At 45.9% G+C, this 22,018-nt stretch overlaps 1 protein-coding gene across 4 annotated transcripts in view; it reads left to right on the top strand.

The window, feature by feature from the left end:
• Positions 1-22,018, top strand: part of SYT9 (synaptotagmin 9) — a 381,537-nt gene that overhangs the window by 323,135 nt on the left and 36,384 nt on the right. For 3 of the 4 annotated variants that reach the window (XM_059875116.1, XM_059875115.1, XM_015474712.2), the window contains 3 exons: positions 2,127-2,247; positions 4,302-4,473; positions 6,546-6,675. In XM_059875116.1, the coding sequence (XP_059731099.1) occupies positions 2,127-2,247; positions 4,302-4,473; positions 6,546-6,675 (423 nt within the window). Of the gene's footprint in view, positions 1-2,126; positions 2,248-4,301; positions 4,474-6,545; positions 6,676-22,018 lie in introns of those variants that run through there. The other variant, XM_010812577.4, reaches the window with a different exon arrangement.

Here is a 22,018-nt window from a genome sequence, read left to right as displayed (position 1 = left end):
ACATCGTCACATCTCCAGCTCTACAGAGCTTGTGCAGTGAGGGCCCTCAGAAATCGTATGCTGAAAAAAATGATGCTAGAGCTTCATACCCGTGGCTTTGGTTGCTCCTGTTTTACTTTGTTCAGACCAAGATTATTAGGGCAGGATGAGAGGAGAGCGGGCTTGAGCCCTCTGAGAAGAGTCCTCTGAGAAGAACAGATGTCTGGGCCTTTCTGCTTAAAGCAGACAGAAGAGGCCCAAGGGCAAGGGATAGGCCAGGGAGTGTAAAGAGAAAAAGGTCATTTATGGGGACAGTTGTTGCTCCTCTTTTTCCTCTGCTACTAGCCAGAAACTGGATCAAACCCTTCAGTGACAGCAGACCTTCCTTCTGCAGTCGAAACCCCAGCAACACAAAACTGTCTAGCCCCAGCCCATGTGACTCCCCACTCCTGTAGAACTGTCATCTCTTCCCTCACCTCCACCCCAGAGGTGAGGCCCAACTACCTAGGTCTCTTGATATCAGAGCTTTAGGAGCCAGAAGAGCCTGGCATGCTTTCGAGGGGAGGTCATTTATTTACACAAAGCAGGCAGAGCTCAGGGATACAGAGCAATCCATCTGCCTTAGCGACCAGACAGGCTCCCTTCACCTCATCCTCCTGCAGAAGCAGTCAAGGAAGGAGGTTGGGTGAGGTGACTTTCCAGAGCTGAATCTGTGCTTCTAAAAATAGAAGCATCCTTGGAGAATCAAGGAGGGGAGGAGAGGCTATGGATGTTGAGGGCAAAAACCGGAGACCCCAGAGCATTATCATTATGAAGCTATATTAATTAGACCCAGACACCCAGCTTGATAACCTCAGGTATCGCAAAAGTTGAAACGAACTGGCTTTTTTCTTTTTTCCCCCATTTCTGGTTGTATTTTCCCTGGGCTAAAAAGGAGAAAGAGAATGGTGTCTTCTGACCTATTTGATTGGCTGCACATTGCCCGAGATGTTTTCCCCAGCAGAGGAAAGTGGGGCTTCTTAGAGACACACCAAGGGAAAGCAAAAGCTTAAGCAAAGTGGGAGCCAAGCAGTCAGCAACTGGGGGCTGTGGGACCTGGATCCCCTCCTATGTCTGCCTGTCTGGAGATTGCATAGGGCTGGGCAGGTGTCCAAGTGTGTCCAGGGCTAGGGATGTGTGGGCTCAGGGCTGCTGCTCTGCAGGGTCCGTGTCTAGAGAACTGTAGGGACTAGTGTTTGCAGGCCTCAGTGAAGTCACATCCTGGGTCTGCACAGGTTGTGAGTGACCAGGTTATGTGCAGGGTTCTGGTGGGTAGAGGGGTGTGTGTGTGTGTGTGTGTGTGTGTGTGTACGCACTCGCATGTACGTGTGCATGCACTCATGTGTCGGGATGGAGAGTGTTAGCAGGAGCGTATGGAAGTATTGCAGCAAACTTGGTGGGGCCCATGTAGGGAAGAGTGAGGGATTGTCGGGGAGGGATGCATCTGGATGGTGACTATCTGTGTGCCTGTATGAGGTTTGCGGGAAAAACTGCGGGCAAAGCTATGTAGGAAACCAGGGATGAGGAGTCTCCAAGGGGCTGTATGGAGACCCATTTGAGAGCATGCACGAGGCTGTGGAGGGTATATAAGAGCATGTCTGGGATGCCTGTGAGGCAGACAGCACTGCTGGGTACTCTGTGTAGCTTTGTCCCAGGGGCTGTGTGGACTATGGTGGGGATATGAGTGAAATCTCATGGGGGTCTCCATGGGGATAGTTAGGCTGTGGGGGCTTCTGTTCTCTGTGCAGGGCTGCAGGTAATGAGACAGAAGGGACAGAACCCAGACGGTCTGCAGTTCTGCCATCTAAAATGAGTGTGTTTCCTTAGGGAGGGGGCTCCGGAGGTAGGAACATTTATTCTTCTTTGACGATGTGAAGGGAAAAGACATGAGGGATTTGGGAGATGAGCAGAAGGACCAGTGCAGCCCCTTGCAATGCTGCCCTGCCCCTGCTTCTGTGTGCACCAGGCTAAAGACACTTTCTTTATTATGATTATTATTTTATGTTTAAGATTTGTTTTTTAATTGAAGGATAATTGCTTTACAGAATTTTGTTGGTTTCTGCCAAATGAAGATATTTCTAGTGCTTCAGTTTGTGCTTTCTCAACAGGACAACGTGGATCTTGGAGAACTGATGTTTTCCCTCTGCTATCTTCCCACGGCTGGCAGGCTGACCATTACCATTATAAAAGCAAGGAATTTAAAGGCAATGGACATAACAGGAGCATCAGGTGGGACTATCTCAAATTCACATTTCCTCCTACAGTTCTTATATAGCACCTCATGAAGCTTCCAGTAGAGTAATAAAGGTACATGGACTTTGGAACCAAACTGCCTAGGTTAAAACCTAGTCCTAGACCTAATAGCTGTGTGACTCTGGCAAGTCAGTCTGTCTGGGTTTCAGATTCCCCATCTGTAAAAATGAGGATAATAGTAGTGTCTGGCTGTTTGTGTTGTTACAGGATTATGATGCCTAAGAATGGTGCCTGGCGCACACTGAATGCTCCTCAGTGTTAGCTCTCATTATTACTACCAGTATTCCCTCTTAGGTCTTCTCCTGCACGTGACTGTGGACTGGACCCACAGTTTGCACATGCTGATATATCTAATTGGGTCTTTCCTCAGATACAAGCAATTGTCACCTCAGGCTTTTAGAAGATTGATATCCTATATCCTTCTATCAAAGGTCCATCAGTGAACTATGCAGTTTGGTTTTTCCAATGAATCAAGCATGCACCTTTAAATTTTGAACCCTCACAGGGGGACTTCCCTGGCAGTCCAGTGGTTAAGATTCCACACTTCCAATGCAGGGGACATTAGTTAGATTCCTGGTGGAGGAACTAAGATCCCATACTGCTTGGCATGGCCAAAAAAAAAAAAAAAAAATGAAATCCTAACAGAAAGTATCCTGAAATGGAATTCCTTTGTATAAGTTCACAGGCCACCTCGCAGGGGTTCCCAAAGTGTGGTCACAAAATGCCCAGTCTATTGGCTTTTGGTCACTGAGATCAAAAGATGAAATATATTGCCTCCTGGATACCAGTGTTTTATTCAACCGGAAAAAAAAAAAAAAAGATGTGACCCCTTCTGGCCCTCTAAGTCCTCCTGGACAGTGTATGAGTGTCAGGGCCACCCATGGTTATGCAGGTGAAGCAAGAACTCCCCACTGAGCGGGAAAATAGTGAGGTGAAACCAGGGATGTCCCAGCAGGCGCAGAGACCAGCCTTGTCGCCTGTCACCCAGTCGCAGCATGGCCCCACAAGCAAGCCTGCGTCCTTTCTCTCCCTGACCTGCTGAACTGCTTCCCCCTTCACAGCTCGACCGCAGGCAGCTCAAGAGCTTGAAGCCCCTGCACTGAAGGACGTCCACCCGCAACATAGCTTCTTGCTATGTCCACGTGTTTAGCTTCTCCCTTTCCTAAAGGCCTGAGTTTTAGGAAAAGACTCCGTGGGGTGGCTCCGAGTCAGAGCGTGCCACCTCTTCCCCCGTGCCTTGAAAATGGCTTGCGTTTCCCTTCCTGTGGCAGCCTGGCAAGTCTGTGATCCTAGCTGGAACATTTCTAATTTGATGGCAGATATTTTCACACTATTTTTAAATTCCACACATTTTGAGACGAGTGTGTCCTGTGCTTTCTCCTGAATGAATGACTTACTTACCCCAACTCCAGTCGTTGCCCAGACATTGTATAAATAGTGAAGCAAATCAGAGAGAAAGGCAAATATTCTGTAATAGCTTATGTGTGGAATCTAAAAATAAAACAAACAAATGAATATAACAGCACAGAAACAGACTCACAGAAAACAGAGAACAAACCTGTGGTTACCAATGGGGAGAGGGAAGGGGGCAAGGCGGTAGAGGATTTAATAGGTATGAATTACTATGTATAAAATAAGCTACAAGGATATATTGCACAACTTTGGGAAACATAGCTATTATTTTGTAATAACTTTAAATGTGGTATGATCTATAAAAATATTGGGTATGTTTTACACTGTATAATGTTACAAATCTCCATTCATATTTCTTCAGGAACCCTGTCTGATCCCTTGAATCTATTTGTCACCGCCACTGTATAATCATAAGTGATTTGATTTAGGTTATACCTGAATGGCCTAATGGTTTTCCCTGCTTCAATAAAAAAAAAAAAAAAAAATCTTCAGACTCCATCCACAGGCAGGTAAAGGGCTTCTGCACCCTGTGGTCCTTGAAACCCCACCATGACGAAACTGCCGGCCTAAATCTGCATGTCTCCTCACAGTACTTCTGCTTCTCATGGTCTGTGCAGATCCCTACGTGAAAGTCTCACTGATGTGTGATGGCAGACGACTAAAAAAGAGGAAAACATCCACCAAGAGGAACACTCTGAATCCTGTTTACAATGAAGCCATAGTCTTTGACGTCCCTCCCGAGAACATTGACCAAATCCACCTGTCCATAGCAGTCATGGACTACGACCGGTGAGATGCCTGGAGCTGTTTCTCACTGCAAACCCACTGTGCCCAGGTCTGGGGGAAGGGGTGGCAGCCGCGGGTTCTTAGCTGCTGTCCCAGTGCAGCCACTAAGCAGCACCCTGAGAGCTGATTGACAAGGAATCACCATTTTGCAAGCCTCTGAGCTCTCCTATTTCTCATTTCTCTCCCCTCCTCCGTCCTTCTGTCTGCTCCTCGCTTCCCCTCTCCATCCCTGTACACGCCCTAGAATCTTAGCTTGGAGAACTGTGGGCCCCACAGATCTTAATCTTCCCTCAGGCAGTCCTACCTGGCCTTTATCAGAAAAATTCCACTCAAAACAGCAAAATGATTACTTGAGCCAGACCATCAACATTTCTAAATACACAGCTTCATTCTTTTTTTTTTTTTCTTTCTCTTCTCCCAATATGTTTAATAAAGATCATTTCTATCCACTTAAGTCTGAAAGCAAACACAGAAATGTTCTCTTGAAATTACTAGAATCAGTATGGATGACGGGGTACATTAAAATGTATAAGATGCTCGACTTTCTAATTAATACCGCACAGAAGAGATATTTATAGCCTGCATTGTAGCCAATTGTGTATTTAAAGGACTGATTTGAAAAACAGTCATTTTAATATGCAAAGGAAGTACCAACAGGGAATTATACATGTTAAACCAGTCATTAGACAAAAATGCAAAGTCTTTTTTTAATTGGAAACCTCCCACGTGGTCTGGGCACAATTATATAAAAAAAACAGTATTCTGACTTCTAATGTCTTACAGTATCATTTGCAGCTAAAAATTTTCCCACAGACCCCGAAATGTCAGCCCAGCAGCCTCAGTGCCCTGAACACTCTTTCCAGCAGATTTCTGGGTGAAACATAATCGTCTTGCAACCTAGGGAGCACGTTCGTTGGCTTGGCTGCACATGGGTGTGACAGCACATGCTGGGCTGTAGACCTCATCCTGTCCCTCTGGATGACACACAACACCAACAGTGTCAGGCCACAGGAGGGAACATGGCCCACCAGCCGTGGAAGGCTGGGCCAGTATTTTTCAAGCTATTGCCAAGTTTCCCACATCGACAAATCTGATTATGTGAGCTCTGCTTCAATTTAATTCTCAATAAACTCATGAATCTGGTCTGGAAAAATCCATGGCAGAATTCATGGGGCTTCTGCATGCAACTGATTTTAATGAGCATAGAATCCAATATCCTTCACACTACTTCTCCACCCTTGCCTCCCCCTTGCACTGTCCATAGGAGAAAAATCCCTCATCTTTGCAGGAAGGAAAAAGAAAGAGCCTGTGAATTTGGATCCCAGAGAATTAAAGGATGAGCCATGTAATTCTGGATGCGTGCAAAGGACTTATAATCAAAAACTGGAAGGAAGGAAAAAAGAAAAAAAGAGCCAAGGCAGAGACCTATCCAAGGATGTTTCAGAAATACTAGCTAGGTATTAAAGGATCTCAGTGTTTTTCTACAGTAGGAAACTGAAGTTGGGTCAGAGAAGCAAAGCTGGGCTTGGAAGGAAGGAGAGAAGAGCATGAAAACATGTTTTCTAAAGAGAGGTCTTGCAAGAGGCAGGAGCCACCTCCATTCTGCCCTTGTCAGCTCAAGGCTACAGCTGACAGACTCAGAGCTCTTCCATGACCCATTCTTGATTCCCACCTGTTGAAGTGAAACAGCTATCAGTGCAAGAAACTCCTTTCAGTGCCCCCATTTTTCATTACATAGATCTGAAGGCCTGAAGTCAGCCTTGTTCCAGAACCAGAGGTGGCATCCTTTGTCTGCATCAGAGTTTTTCCAACTCAGGGTTCTTGGGAACAAGCTGAGTTCTGCCAGTGTTAAGACAGCCCAGGTGTGTGAGGGCCAGACTCTGGGCTTCCTCTCTGTGACCACAAGTGCCATATCGGTCCCCAGGTTGTAGTGGCTGTTCAGGTTAACCTGTGCTTTTACATTCAAGAGTGAAAAAACCAACCCTTTCCTAATTCCTATATGTTGAATTGAGTAGTTGCTGTTCTTACATACCAAAATTTTAGGGAAAAAATAACTATTGTGGACCATTTCACAGTGTAGGTCACAATGAGATCATCGGCGTGTGTCAAGTAGGCAACGAAGCTGAGCGGCTGGGCAGAGACCACTGGAGTGAAATGTTGTCATATCCACGCAAGCCCATTGCACACTGGCATTCCCTGGCGGAGGTAAGACCCCTCCCATGTGCACCCCCTTGCAGAAGGACAAATGCTTTACAGTTGAAATGCAGGAGCCACCAGAAATGTGAGTGTACCAGGTCTGTGGTCTTCGATGGGTTTCCCTGGTTGTACTTCCTGGGACTGCTCCTTGGGAATTGCATTCAGTCTGCTCCCTGCCAGTCTGCTAGGTTTTGAACGTTGACCAGGGATCATCCTTCACTTTGAATGCTTTCAAAAAAAGATCTAGATTCTCTTATTTTATGTCATGGCTTTGGATTGACATTTGGAGGGCATCTGCAAGATCTGGGTGAGTGTGGCATGTCAGGCCATCATAGAGTGACTTACAGCTGGCGTCAGAAAGAACTGGAGACTGGGAGAGATGAAGCGTGGGTTTAGGACCAACTCCACCATAAACCTGTGAGTCTGGATTAGTATCAATTGTATATGATGAAAAAAAAAAGCCAAAATAACAAGTGAAATGGAAATTTATTTCTCTCTGACATAGAAAAGGTTCAGAGGAAGGCTATCTAGGCTGTTATAGTGGCTCTGTGATTAACAGAAATCAAGACTTCTATCTTTCTGCCTCCCGGTCCCAATGTGGGGTTTTGGGGGGGTTTTTTTGTTGTTATTTTTTATTTTGTTTGAGGTTACCTCATTGAACATGGCAGCTAAGCTCCAGCCATCACATATCTTCTGGTCATAGAAAGATGAAGACACAAGCCAAAAGCACATATATTCCTTTTTAAAGGATTTTCCTTGATGTCTTATGCAACACTGCTACTTCTATTTAATTTAGTCACAGAACTTAGTCATAAGGTTATGTCTGGTTTCAGTGGAGGGTAGGAAGTGTATTATTTTTGTTGGTGGCAGTGTGTACAACTGAAAAAGCAGGGTTCTGATTCGGTTGCAAGGTAGAAGAAGAGTGGGTACTTGGAGACAGTGGACCGTGGTTCTGCCTCCGACACTCCTTCGTTCACTCACGCCCCTGTCCTTTCCTTCTCATTCTCCCCCATTCATCCTTAACTCAGTGACACACTCTTTTTTTATTTACTAACTCGTTCTCTCAGAAATAATTTGCATTCACTGAGTGACATTTCTGTGGGTCAAATGCCATATTAGATAGAAAAAATATATAGATATAAGAAACCTTATAGATGTAAGAAACCTTTCCTTTCCTCGAAGAGCTTGTATACTCTGAGAGGATGGCGTGTAAACTAACCGCTGAAGTGCACGACTGTAAACATTATCGTCCCCATCAGGTACTAAGAGGCACAAAGGAAGGAGGTGTTTGTCATGCTTGGGTGAGCTTGTTCGCGAAGTCTTAGTCCCTCCTGCTCTTGGGAAGTGAACTGAGCCCCTGGGAACAAGAATATGAGGGAGTGTGGGTTCCAGGCAGAGAACTCCCTCTTATTCTCCCAGGGCAGGCAGCTCTGTTCCCTGCAAAACATCTTGAGAGGCCGAGATGAGAGCCTTGCTCCCTCAGTGTGGGTTTCACTGCCCTGGACAGTCAGGAGAGCCTCAGTAAACATGCAGGGCCGCTGGGGAGAGGCAGGAAGGCCCCAGGGGATGAAGGGACAGTCTTTGTTGGAGATGGTACCAGAGGGGAAGAGCAGGACATGGTCGGAGGGCTGATTCTAAGCTTCAGGGCCTCCAGGTGGTATAGTCCAGGAGGGCCTGGGGCCCCCTAGTTTTCAGGTCCCTGAGGACACTTCTGTCCTTGGGCCACAGAAGTGAAGACTCTTTCTTGGATTCAAAATTAATCCCTGCGGGAGACCATCAAAACTGTGAACCACTTGAGAAGTAGCTGGGGGACTGGTGCTGACTACGACGCACCTCACTTCTTCAGGTCCTGGTGGAATTCTCAAAGGAGTCCCATCTGTGGGCTTATAAAGTTGCCGGAGCCTGTCACTAGCAGCGGCGCAGCATTTGTAATAGACTTTTTGCACCCTTACAGAGTCACTGCCGACTTTCATTCTTATTTGTAACCTGGAGCGTTAAAAAATGTCAGAGCTTCTGAACACAAGGAATGGGAAAGGAGTGAGGATCAGGGTGTGGCCTGGAGCTGAGACAGGAACCTGATTCTGTGCACAAGCACTCCCCTGTCCGTGGCCTTGCCAGGGAGTGACTGGGGGTGGCACGCTGTACACGAGCCCCCAGGCATGGCGTGTGCACCTTACATGAAGGCACATGTAGAAAGCGGGCCTGGGAGGCTCTGCTTGCTGCCCAGGAGAAAGTGCTGTGTGACTGGCCACTCAGGAGACGAGCCTTAAACCCTGAGCACTTGGCTTATTGCAAATCTGTGTTTGACAGTTATATGAGAAATAAGTGTTTTTAAGGTTAAACCACTGAAACTCGGGAGTTGTTTGTTAACAGCAGCTAAAATTACTTCAGTGATTACAGTGGTCTTTTCTCAACCATTGCTGAACCAAGGAAATGAAATGTCCCTTATATGAAAGGCAAATGGAGGGAGGCTTTCCCTGCCCTGTTGCTTCCTGTGTCTTTGAAGTACATGCCCGAGACTTTGAATCCATCCTAAGCAGGGAAGCAGTATTTTCTCTTTTTAGAACAAATGTGTAATGAGCAGAAGTGCGGCAGAGGGACTGGATGAGGTGAAAGCAGTGTCAGAGGGGTGACCACGCTTTGCTGACAGCTGTCAGGATGGAGGAGGCTATGGGCAGAGTGGTGGGAAGTGCCCAGTTTGGGCTTGGATGGACCTAGACTCAAATCCCTGTGCTCCCACTCGGTTGCGTGTGTCCGTCCCTTTCTGAATCGATTTTCTCCTCTGTCCAGTGGCTGTAATAGTGCCTGTGCCACAAGGGTGGTTGTGAGGATTAAATGATGTAGCGTATGTGAAGTGCCGTGGCTGGCACCCAGTACATGTTCAGTAAACTTCCCAGTTACCACCGTTAGTATGTAGGTCCTGTGCTGCTGTGTGTTCTCATGGGACTGGTGCACAAAGAAATGTCGTAATGTTTGTCACGGAGGGAAAAAAGCTTGGACCTCCTCCACCCCCACATGCTGGTGAGCGGTCGCCTCAGGCTGGAGGAGGGGTCGCCTGTGACTTGGCTGGATGTAAGTGCAGGTTATTTCAGTTCTGTTCTCTCTCCTTTCTTCCTTGGCCTTAAAGACACGTTACTGTTATACTAAGAACTGTTACATTTTCTACTTTAAAACAAAAATAGCAATCAAGTTGCTGTTCTCTGTGTGTGTACATAAGCATAAGTGTAAAAACGAAAGAGAGAGAAAAAAGAGAAGATACAGGGTAGTTAGGATTTAGTATGAAGGGAGGCTGGCCTGGCAGAAGCTCTTTGCTGCTGGGGGCTGAGGGGCCAGGTTAGGACTGAACCCTGGGACCTGTAGAGATCTGGCAGCCTGCCTGGGGCTGCATCCGGCACACCCTGACTTTGCCAGAGCAGGTGGCAGATGGAGTCTTCAAAGCCAGTGAGTTCAAAAATCCGTTTCTCTCTCAGGAATTCTGGATGGCTTCACTGCACACTCAAAGGTCAGCCAGTGCCGCTTCACTCTCTTAACTCCCCACGATCTCAGTGGCTCAGAAAGCTGTGTCAGTTCCCTCCGAGCAGCTGCCTGGGCCCTGGGGACAGGAGCATTCCCTCCACAGGCCCTCAGGAGATGACAGAGCTCTCAGGGCTCCCTCCACAGTCCCCTCCTCCGTATAGCCAAGACAAGATGGTGCTGAGCACCTTTCCCACCCCCACATGTGGAGCTGATCCCACCATGCGCTCCGGGGAGAGTGATAGAAATAGCTCCAGGTTTCCGTCGCTTCCTTGTGAAATGTTGTTTGACCTCTGGATTAAAAAGTAGTGAATTTCACTGATGGAAAGACCAGACCACAGACACCACTGGGTTAAAGCAGTTTTTACTTTTCTCAAAGGGATAGAATCTGATCAGAATGCACAATGAAGGTCAGCAATATTCGCCCTGATTGACAGAGATGCAACATTCTAAATCCCAAAGCCCTGCGCAGGGGGTACTCGAGTGTAAGTCTTCCTCTCTCCAAGCTCAATCTGTTCCCTGTGTACCTGGTTAGACTTGACTATCTGCAGGACCACCTAGAGAGCTGAAAGCCCCTGCAGCTCTAGGTTGGGCAGTTCCTAGCATAAGTGGTGAATGTGGCACCGTACGCCCTGGGGTGAGCAGAGTCCTCATCTGCCAGCCACTGCCCCCTTAAGGGTGTAAACTTCGACCTGTGTGACTAAAGCAAATGTCATCACCCAGACTGGGCTGGGAGTTACCATTGCAGGCCCTTTAAACCAACTCTAGATATTATCCATCAAAGTGCCCAGCAGGCCTACCCAAAGTCTTCGAGGGCCACATATTCCCAAGATTGACCAAGCTGGATTAAGTGTCCGCTCTTGGTCCACTTTGCTAGAGGTCAAGGTCATGGAAATGCAACCTGGTCCCATTCCAGCAGGAGTGTTGAAAAGTAGACTTCCTGAGAAAGGTCCGCCCCTTCTGAGGGAAATGGACACAAGTGACCTCACCTGATTCCCAGAAGATTTTGAAGTGAGGAAGTCAGAGGCTTTAGCACTCTGGGCCAGCTGTTGCTCATAGTAGATTTAGGAAAGAGGAGAGATTCCCCAGAAAGAGGAGGGGTTGAGTGGAAGAAACCAAGCAGGAGATCAAGTTTCCATCATGGAGTCTGAGCGTGTGTAGGGCTTGGGTCCCGGTAAGGATTAGACCCGCAGAGAAGGAAACAGAGACCAGGAAAACAAAAAAACAAAAAAAACCCACAATGCTAGGCACAAAATGGGAAGGCCCAGGGAAAGTTGCCGCTCTCTCTCCTTCCTCCTCCCAAGCTGGCGCCTGGTGAGGAAAGCATAAAGGCCCTGGTGATGGGGGAGAGCAGTGTGCTTGCATCTGACTGGGCTTGTTGTCCTGCTTGTCTTTGGCCAGCAGATGCTGTTGTCACTGCCTGTGCTGATGGAACCCCCTCAAAGCTGATGAGGCCCCACTGCACCTCCCGACTGCCCTGAGGTCTCTGAGGCCTGTCAGCACCTCATTTGATGCCAGGCTCAAGAGGTCTTCCGTGCAGCCCTGGTGGTACAGGGTCGCTTTCCGCACTTGCTGGATGCCCGCCCCCCAACAGAAATCTTGTTGGCCAATTTGTCATCTCCTTTTCACATCCTGGGAGCATTCAGGGACGTGCAGGAACTGCAGGAGACTCAGGAGTTACGTGGCCATTTCTACCTTCTTCCTCTAGCTTCATGTTGGCTCAGGGGCCATAGGTGCCTTCAGCTCCCTCAACCCACCTGAAACTTGAGGCTTCAAGCTTGAGGGGTGAATCTGTACCTCACATCAAGTACCCTCCATCTCTCCTAACAGGCTCTCTGCTTCCTCTTTCTGACTAGTAGAAACTTCCTTTATATCAGAGCGTTGTTTCCTTTAACCTATAACATGTTCAGATCTCCAAGGTTTCCTCTCAACATTGGGATTCCAATGTGTCTCTTTTCTCTTGACAAGGCCTAGCTTTAGAGACTCCATTTTGGAGGGGTTGTCTGATCATTGACCTCATGCTGTTTGTCCTCAGTTTGCAGGACATGTAGCATTGATGCCTTTGAATGTAACAACATAGTTTACAGAGAACCGAAATACTGTCCCTGTTACACAGGCATTGAATTAGTATCTGTGGAATGAATGAATGAATGAGACATAATGAAAGCAGTTGTGTTCCTTTAGTTCTAAAGTTCAACAGTTTCTCAGTCCAAAGTAGAAGTCAGTTCAGAGTAAAATATAAAAGGTATTAAGACTGAATTTACAGTGAGCTCTTCAAATGGAGATGGTCCTTATTAAGCTCCAAGCTCTGATTACCTTTTCTTTATTTAGGAGAAGAATGTGAGAAGAGCTCATTTCTGCACCCCCAACCCTGTCACTTGGTTCCCATGAACTGCCCTCTGATGGTAGTGACTGTATTTCGAGTGCACTTGGGAAATGTTCATAACAATAATTTAGGCACCTTAGTAAATTATGAAGGTCCCCCCTCATGCTGATATGGGTGGTCAGGTTCTGAAGAACTTTGTATCTTCTTTCATAAGAGACAGAGGAGCAGAGACCACAGATGTCCCTGTGGCAAATGGCAGAGTGCTGCACCCCACATAAGAATTGATCAGGAAGGGTGACAAGGACATCAGTCTGCAAGTTGACTTTTCTCACCAGGGAACCATTTTAGCAGCAATTTTACATCAGGCAATGATTAGCTCGGCCTACCTGTGAAAATTTTAAAAAAAGAGGAAAGTAGTGGGAAGGTACTTTTTGGACAAAATAAAGGCCTTATGATTGAGATTTTTTTTTTTTTTTTCAAAAACTAAATTTTTTATTGGGGGATTTAATATGCCAATATCCATAAACACCTGCAAAGCCCCTGAAGCAACACTGATTGCAAAGAACATAGAAATGTACTTCATGTTGGGATCTGAAAAACATGTAACAAACTTGTTAGAATCTGTGCCAGTTGATGTAAGTGGCCAGAATGCAGTTTGGACCAGGAGGCATGGTTAGTGTTAATGGGGCCTTGTGTTTCCAGCTGTGGAGGGAATGGTCAACAAACAAAGCAAAGAGCATTCAGTGTTTCCAAGCAAGTCCTCTTTCCTATGTAGAATTATCTGATTTAGGGGGGGAAAAATGGATGCTAAGCATTTTCTCATCTTTAACTAGTATACAAAATCTATGACTCTTCCAGTGGTCTGTAGAGATAGGAATCATATAAACCATGGAAGCATTAAGGTAAGAACTAGAGGTATGAATACCTTGGGAAATACCAAATGCAAAAGTAGAAGTCAGGAGATACCTAGAGTAACAGGCAAGTTTGGCCTTGGAGTACAAAATGAAGCAGGGCAAAGGCTAACAGAGTTTTGCCATGAGAACGCACGGTCATAGCAAACACCCTCTTTTAACAACATAAGAGACAACTACACATGGACATCACCAGGTGGAAATACTGCCCCTGTTATATAGGCATTGAATTAGTATCTGAGGAATGAATGAAAAAATGAATGAATGAGACATAATGAAAGGTCCGTCTAGTCAAAGCTATGGTTTTTCCAGTAGTCATGTGTGGATGTGAGAGTTGAACCATAAGGAAGATTGAGTGGTGAACAACTGATGCTTTTGAATTGTGGTGCTGGAGAAGAGTCTTGAGAGTCCCTTGGACTGCAAGGAGATCAAACCAGTCAATCCTAAAGGAAATCAACCCTGAATATTCATTGGAAGGACTGATGCTGAATCTGAAGCTTCAGTACTTTGGCCACCTGACACAAAGAGCCAACTCATTAGAAAAGACCCTGATGCTGGGAAAGATTGAAGGCAGGAGGAGAAGATGATGAGATGGTTGGATCACATCACCAACTTGATGGACATGAGTTTGAGTAAGCTCCAGGAGATGGTGAAGGACAGGGATGCCTGGCATGCTGCAGTCCATGGGGTTGCAGAGAGTTGGACATGACTGAGTGACTGAACAGCAACAGAGGTATGAAAGATATTAACACTGCATTGGAAAATACCACTGCTGCCCAAGTAGACAGTCAACTGCATCTTGACTCTGCTCTCTTAGAAATGACCTTGCCTCAGCAGTCACTGCCCTGGAGTGTTCCTGAAGCACACGTGAATAGTAATTAAATAAGTGAGTGGTTAACAATGGGGTTGGGCCTGCAGCAGTCTCAGCTCCAGGAATGACGTTAGAGGTGACTGCTAATACTGTGGGCTGATAGCCAGTTCTTCCCCCACAGTTGAAATGAACTAGCATGATTTATGCCAGCCTCTGAAAGAACCACACTCCCTCATGATTGATTATCTGTGGAGAGAAGAGTACTTCCTCGGTTGGGTCCAAGGCAAAGGTGGGGCATCCTGTGTTGAGTGAAAAAAAAAAAACAAAAACACAACTTAAAAGTTGAGAGTTATGTTTTACCCCGCAGACAAAACTGAGGACTTAAGCCCAGGATGTAGCCTCTCTGATAGCTGTAAGGAACAGCTCTAAAGAGTCAAGGGAGGATCCAAGATATACAAGGATAAGCAAAGTCAGAACATCAAAAGATTACTATGAATCAAAGAAAACCAGACATTTCAAGTTAAGGAATTTAGCTCTTTTCTGTATATTGGAAGGTTCAAGCATCTGAGCTCACTGAAATCATTCCTTTGGTATGTACCTCAGCTATCTAGGGCCAGTGTCCTCTGCTTTCTCATCCTGAGTCTCCTCTGGGTGCATCGTTGGGGTGGCTGCAGTGTCTGATCATTTGATGGTGGACATCCTCTATTGGGGAGGCTATGATGGCTTGTGATTCGAAGTCCTATGATGGCTTGATGGCTACAACATTATTTGTTTATTTTTAAGGCAGACAACATTTTTTTCATTGATAACTGCAAAGGCCAGAATATCTGGAATTCCAGTGCTCCTGGAAATGAGCCTTTCAGGAGATGCGCCAATTGAATGCTGTGTTCCAAATATCAGCAGAACAAACTTTTGAAAGGCAGAGCTGAGTTTATATCTTACCTGGTAATGGAAGGGGAAGGGCAGGGACCAGTTGATTGATATTTTGAAGTTTAGTTTAAGGTGGGTCTTTCAGTGCGGCAAGTGGGGAGGGAATTGAAGGGATGAAGAAGGTTGGTTAGAGTTGGGTCAAGATTGTGATATAATAGTGAATACAGCAAGGTGAAGATTTTGAGGCCAGGATTCAAAGAGCTTGGGGATATAAACTGTCTGTTGATGCTTTCTAAGGAAGAGTTGATGGTTTGGGGGTAAAGTCCCTTTGATGAGCAATGATGTTATGTGCAACTTCCATCTCTCTGGGCCAGAGTCTCTTGGAATAGTAAAATTGTGTTAATGAAGCCAGTAAAAGAGTAAAGTCAAGCTAATGTGGAGTGCATTCTATAGACAGCTAGCTATGTTGGCTAGATGGCTTTAGTTCTCATATCCCAAGAACAAAAAGCTGAAGAAGAGATGACGAGGGGCCTCCCTAGTTCTGCAGGTACCCACATAGACAGCAGGATGTCTTTCTGATGGCCTTGATTTCTGCTTGGGGATTCTAGGGAGCCTGACTCCATCCTTGGCTCCATTAATGGAACTAAGACCTAGTCCCAGGCTAAACCAGCCAAACCAACCATGGGTATAGGCTTAACTTATATGCAGAGTACATCATGAGAAACGCTAGACTGGAAGAAGCACAAGCTGGAATTAAGATTGCCAGGAGAAATATCAGTAACCTCAGATATGCAGATGACACCACCCTTATGGCAGAAAGTGAAGAGGAACTAAAAAGCCTCTTGATGAAAGTGAAAGAGGAGAGTGAAAAAGTTGGCTTAAAGCTCAACATTCAGAAAATGAAGATCATGGCATCCGGTCCCACCACTTCATGGGAAATAGATGGGGAAATAGTGGAAACAGTGTCAGACTTTACTTTTCTGGGCTCCAAAATCACTGCAGATGGTGACTGCAGCCATGAAATTAAAAGACGCTTACTCCTGTGAAGGAAAGTTATGACCAACCTAGACAGCATATTCAAAAGCAGAGACATTACTTTGCCAACAAAGGTCCGTCTAGTCAAGGCTATGGTTTTTCCTGTGGTCATGTATGGATGTGAGAGTTGGACTGTGAAGAAAGCTGAGCACCAAAGAATTGATGCTTTTGAACTGTGGTGTTGGAGAAGACTCTTGAGGGTCCCTTGGACTGCAAGGAGATGCAACCAGTCCATTCTGAAGGAGATCAGCCCTAGGATTTCTTTGGAAGGAATGATGCTAAAGTTGACAGTCCAGTACTTTGGCCACTTCATGCAAAGAGTTGACTAATTGGAAAAGACTCTGATGCTGGGAGGGATTGAGGGCAGGAGGAGAAGGGGATGACAGAGGATGAGATGGCTGGATGGCATCACTGACTCGATGGATGTGAGTCTGGGTGAACTCCGGGAGTTAGTGATGGACAGGGAGGCCTGGCGTGCTGCGATTCATGGGGTCGCAAAGAGTTGGACACGACTGAGCAACTGAACTGAAGCTTATTCAGTCAGTGAGTATTACACAGCATTTGTTGTGAACGCTTGAACAAAGATACGCTGTCTTTCTTGTTGGATGTACACAAAGAAGCAAACTTTGGAGCAAAATTCCTAGGCAAACTTAGGAGCAGCTGTAGCCCTTTTGGACCTTTGGAGGAGCCAGGGTTCGAGTGAGGCCAGCCCATGTGTGGCAGACTAGAGAGAGAAAAAAACCCAGACCCCATATGGTTGAGTTGCTGAATCAAGTTTCCTCTGAACATGATGCTACCTCTGGCCTTTCTGAATATATAAGCATGTAAGTTTCCTTTGTTTTGTAAGCACTGCAAGATAGGATTTCTGTTACTTGAGATGGAAAATATCTGAGATACAAGTGAACACCCACCCGGCTGGTGTTCCCTTGCAGTGAAGAGCACTATTCCCAAAGCTGTCATGGTATCAGCTCATCCGTCTTGCTCACTGTGAAATGTCCAGTGCCTACCAGAATAAGTGGCACGTGATGACTCATTCAACAGAGTTTTCCTAATGAAACAGATTGTCAGTGTTTGATTGATATTGTGTGTTGGAACAGTTGTGGCCAAAAGAAAGACTCTCTGCTCTTAGTGACATACAAATGCTGTATGAGGTGAGGGGGAAAGCTGCTTTCCTGTTGTACTTAGGTCTTATTTTTCCAAAGGGAAAATCAAATCGTGGGTGGATTTGAAGTACCTGTGGGCAGCTCTCTGTCTCATGATGTCTCCCTTGGGTTGAAGAAGGCCCAGTTCCTCAGGACTGAAGATCAGTCACACGACTGTCTCCTACTGATTTCAGGTGGCCTCGACCTGCAGTGACTTGAAGCAGGATTTTGGTTACTTGGTCAGAGGTTGAAGTTAGGCCATGTCAGTGAGAGTACCTAATCCTAGCCACTTCACCAGTGGTCAGCAACAAGGCCCTGGCCCACACAACTTTGCAGAAAATTAACTTCCACAAAGAAACTGAAAGTAGTGGAACAAGTAAAGTCTTTCTTAGGAGGAAAAAGAGTACGTATGGATAGACATAAAGGCAGGCTCAGAGAGGGAGTCGTGCCCTCATGGAGGTTCAGATGACTAATATGGGGCATTTTTTTCTGGGTTTCCTTCGGCCAATCATTTTGCTTTGCCTGGTTCTGAGTCTGTGTTTGGTTTGTCACAGGGTCCTCCCAAGTGTGCGTGTACATTTCTTAGCCAAGATGGAATCTAGTGAAGAGGCCTGTGGGTAGGCTGACATCACTCCCTTTTTTGCCTGCAAAGAGCCTTTCTGCTCAAGTATAGTCGGCAAGATCTCCTTGACCTCAAGAGTGAGAAATATGTGATCTCTTATCTAGGCAGGGCTCAGCTCCTCCTCCTCTTTATCTTGGAATATCTCCAGGCGCTCAACCTGGGACCCATAGATCTCCTGCCTCACTACCATGTACTGCAGTTCATTTGTTTAGAATGAAAATGAAAATCTGTAGTCTTTTAATGATAATATTCTAGCAGCTCTATCATTATCTTTAATTCTATGCCTATTTATTTTATTTTTATTTACAAGTTAAAGCATAAAAGTTCGTAATCCATGGTAGTTTTGTCACTGAATCCTGTCCAGCCCTTTGCAGCCCTATTGACTGTAGCCCACCAGGCTCCTCTGTCCATGGGATTTCCCAGGCAAGATTACTGGAGTGGGTTGCCATTTCCTTCACATCTTCCCCTACGCCCATTTTAAATAAAGATCAGAATGAAATGTGATGCCATTGATCATTGAAATGCTGAAAAATAAGGGAAGGGGATTTTCTTTTAAAAAGCAAGGGAACTTTGCAAATCATTGAACAATCCACTGACTGTCATGAGTTGTGCTCATATTGTCAAAAAGAGAAGCAGTTGTGAATGAGGAGCAGGAAAACATAGGTGTGTTTTTTCCCCCTCTGTAGCTGAGGATCTGAGTGGAGCTACTTAAATAGTGTGCATACTGACAGTAAGTGTCCAGGTTGAAAAAGTTTCCTAGAGAAAGGTCATAAAATCAATCAAGACAGCAAATGCCATCCGAAGGGATTAAGATTGATGAAAATTAAACAATGTAAACATCCCAGGTCTTCCTTCCTGTGCAGAATGCTTAATGAAGTCTCGAAGGGGACGGGAGGTGCGGATCTAAACAGAATGCTCTTTGCTGGGCTCCTCTGCGTCTCCCTCCTTGCTGACTGAGTCGGGCGTCTGGGGAGCAGCACTGAACTGGAACAGGTGGCACCTCCTCGTGCAAGGGGCATGGGCAGGGAGGGGTTGGCCTGACTGCAGAGGGGTCTACAGCGTTCATCATCAAGATATGAGGCTGAGCGTCTGGTGCGCCCATCCTATTTCTGGAAGCTTCCATCCAAGGATAATGAATGAGGCCCCCCCAGTGGCAATGACTATGGCCATAGATCCAGCCTCTAACTAAAAAACCAAGAGCCAAGCAGAGATCAGAGTGGGCTTCTGAGTTATAGAGCATGATGGCAGGGCTCTTCCTGGCAAGCTTTCAGGACTGGGGTAAGATCTAAACAGGAGTTCAGTCTAGTGGTAAAAGTGAGGGTGTGGGAGTTGCCCTCAATTCAGCACAGAAAGTCCAGGAATGAGTTGACAACCCAGGTCCCTTGGCAGGAGAAGATTATAATCACAGGACCTGAAGCCTGGCAGGGGAGCAACAGTTCTGCCTCTCTAGCCTGCAGGGTCAAGTCAACATTGTCTTCATAGATGAGTAGCTGGGGTGAAACAGTCTGATCTCTCACTTGCATTAAAAAGTGTATGTTCCTTAAAGATGCGAAATGTCCATTCTCACTATGAGCACTAATGGCTTTTATCCTACTGCTTAAAAATAATCTGACCCTTCCATTGCTCTTCAAATATGGAACCAGAGTACCAAGTAAGCGTGGGCTCACCTAGAATTAAGTCCTATATCAGAAGTGAGGATGCAGCGGTCCTTGATGAAAAAGGACTAGTAACTCAGAGGGGAACTCTACACTCTCAGGATAGTAAGAGGAAGTCAGGGATACCACCTCAGCCACACTGATGTGTCTGGTCCTCATACCACGCACCCGTCCTCTCTACCTCTTGTCCTGCTTCTCTCGCACATCAGCAGGCACCAAAGAGTTAATAACAGAGAGGCCTTGAGAAATCTGCACTTTGTTAGAAGGAATAGCTCTTAGCTCCAGCTGCTGCCGCTGCCAGAGGAGATGCTTGAAAGCAAGAAAGGGAATAATAGGAAAGAAAAAGACTTTTGAATCACATGGGAGTCCTCAAGGACTACTCAGCCCAGAAGATGTATCTCTTATCATTTCAAGACAAAAATTTTCTGAAGCCCCCCAGCCCTGATGTAGCTTCCTTCACTGTCTTTATAGGTTGTGTTTGAGTTCATTGGAGCCCAGAGGACCCCTCTGCTGGGTTTAGACTTCCTCCTTAGCAGGAACTAGGGACAGAATTAATAATAGCAGTGTCACTGAACTCTGCATTGTCATTGAGGTGGGTGGCTCTGAACTTTAGGAGGGTCCTTGAGCAATTGCACACAGGGACACCTGCAGCTCTTTGATTAGTGGATCAGATGTTGAGTCTAGAAGGGGACTCCATGAGTCAGGAAATGATGGGGAACCAGGGCTATAAGAGAAGGAAAACAGATCTGGACCAGACTCAGAGCTTCGCCCATTCACATCCAGAGAAGAGCTTTAAATTTAAGCATGGGCCCTCCCACCATCACCACTCCTCCGTGTTCAGAGACCATCAGGTGGCCTGTGTTTCTGAAAGGCTGTTTTGCTGAATGAGATGTGCTTGCTGAGTGGGGTGGAGTTGGGAGGTTTTATAAGGGGTCCTCCGTGTGGTTGGAGAAGCTGGAGAAAAGTAGGTTTGGGGCGAGGAGAGGTAGTGGAGGGCAGCCAAGCACAGGGGAAGGAGTTGGATGTTGGGGGAGAAGAGGAGGGAGGGCAGCAGGGAAACAGAAGACATTTAAATAAGATTTAGACTGCTTTGCTGGCAGGAAACAAGTTCACCTTCACAGCTCCAGGGAATCTTCAGTAGGATTGACATGGATTTGCATTTGGATTGTAATACGAGAACTTGCTGAATCTGACTCTAAGACTGGAGGGTCCATAGGAGGGTTCAAGATTATTTGTAATCTGCTGTTCACATGCATCTATAGATACATAAATTTAAGGTAGTTCTTAGCAAATTGAAGCATATGCCTAAAGGTTTCAATTACTAGCTCGCCACAGTGCTGTGCAGTTTTGGGAGTTTGGCACTTTTTCCCCTGAATTCTTTGCTGAAGTCAAATCTAATTTGGAAATTGAATATATAAAACAGATAAATGCAAGAGCTACTATGTTCAAAGCAGACAGAAATTGAGGAGCACAAATTCATTTAATCAAAGAGGGAGGTGTGACCCAGTTAAACGGCCTAGCGGACCAGTCCAGTTGGCTGCATTAGTGTCTAAAGGGAGGGGGCTGACAGCTGACCCTGGGCCAACAGCTGACTCTTAGAGCTGCTGTTGGTGGTGGTGGTCAGTGCCTTAGTTGTGTCTGAGTCTGAGACCCCATGAACGGCAAGCATGCCAGACTTCCCTGTCCTTCACCGTCTCCCAGAGCTTGCTCAAACTCATGTCCATGGAGTCAGTGATGCCATCCAACCATCTCATCCTCTGTCATCCCCTTCTCCTCCTGCCTTCAATCCTTCCCAGCATCAGGGTCTTTTCCAGTGAGTTGGCTCTTTGCATCAGGTGGCCAAGATTTTGGAGCTTCAGCTTCAGCATTAGTCCTTCCAATGGATTTTCAGGGTTGATTTCCTTCAGGATTGACTGGTTTGATCTCCTTCCTTGATTCTCCAGGATTCCCTTGGAATAGAGCGGTGTGCCCCCTAGTGCTTTTGGATATGATTTACAGTAAGAAGGAAATTTTGCATCACAACACACAGATTACAAAAAAAAAAGTTTCGTGAAATAGTATATATGCATGTGATGCATTTAGGGAAAAAATTATTCCATTAAGATAAAAGAATACTGGTCACAACCATTAAATTGATTTCACAAACCCAATGATGGGTCATGATCTACACTCTGGAAAACTGAAATAAAGGATATATGCTTTTAGAGAGGCCAGTGGAACTTTGATGCCGTGTGGGAGTATTAAGAGGGAAGTGTGGAATCATAACCCCAGCTGCATGCATGTTTAGGGCCATCCAGAATGCATTTTCTCCAAACAACTGGAATTGTAGACTTTTCATCACATCTGTTTGTCAGGAAACAACACCGTCCCTTGGTTTGAGCTTTTCTGTATCAGTTGCTGCATGCCTGAGTTTGTGTTGCCACAGTTGCATAAGTGCACAAATAGCTTATTTTTATCACAAATATAA

This window comes from Bos taurus, chromosome 15 (assembly GCF_002263795.3).
Source record: "Bos taurus isolate L1 Dominette 01449 registration number 42190680 breed Hereford chromosome 15, ARS-UCD2.0, whole genome shotgun sequence".
NCBI lineage: Eukaryota > Metazoa > Chordata > Mammalia > Artiodactyla > Bovidae > Bos > Bos taurus.
Note: the sequence above shows the minus strand (reverse complement) of the source record. Positions and strands in the feature narration are given on the sequence as shown.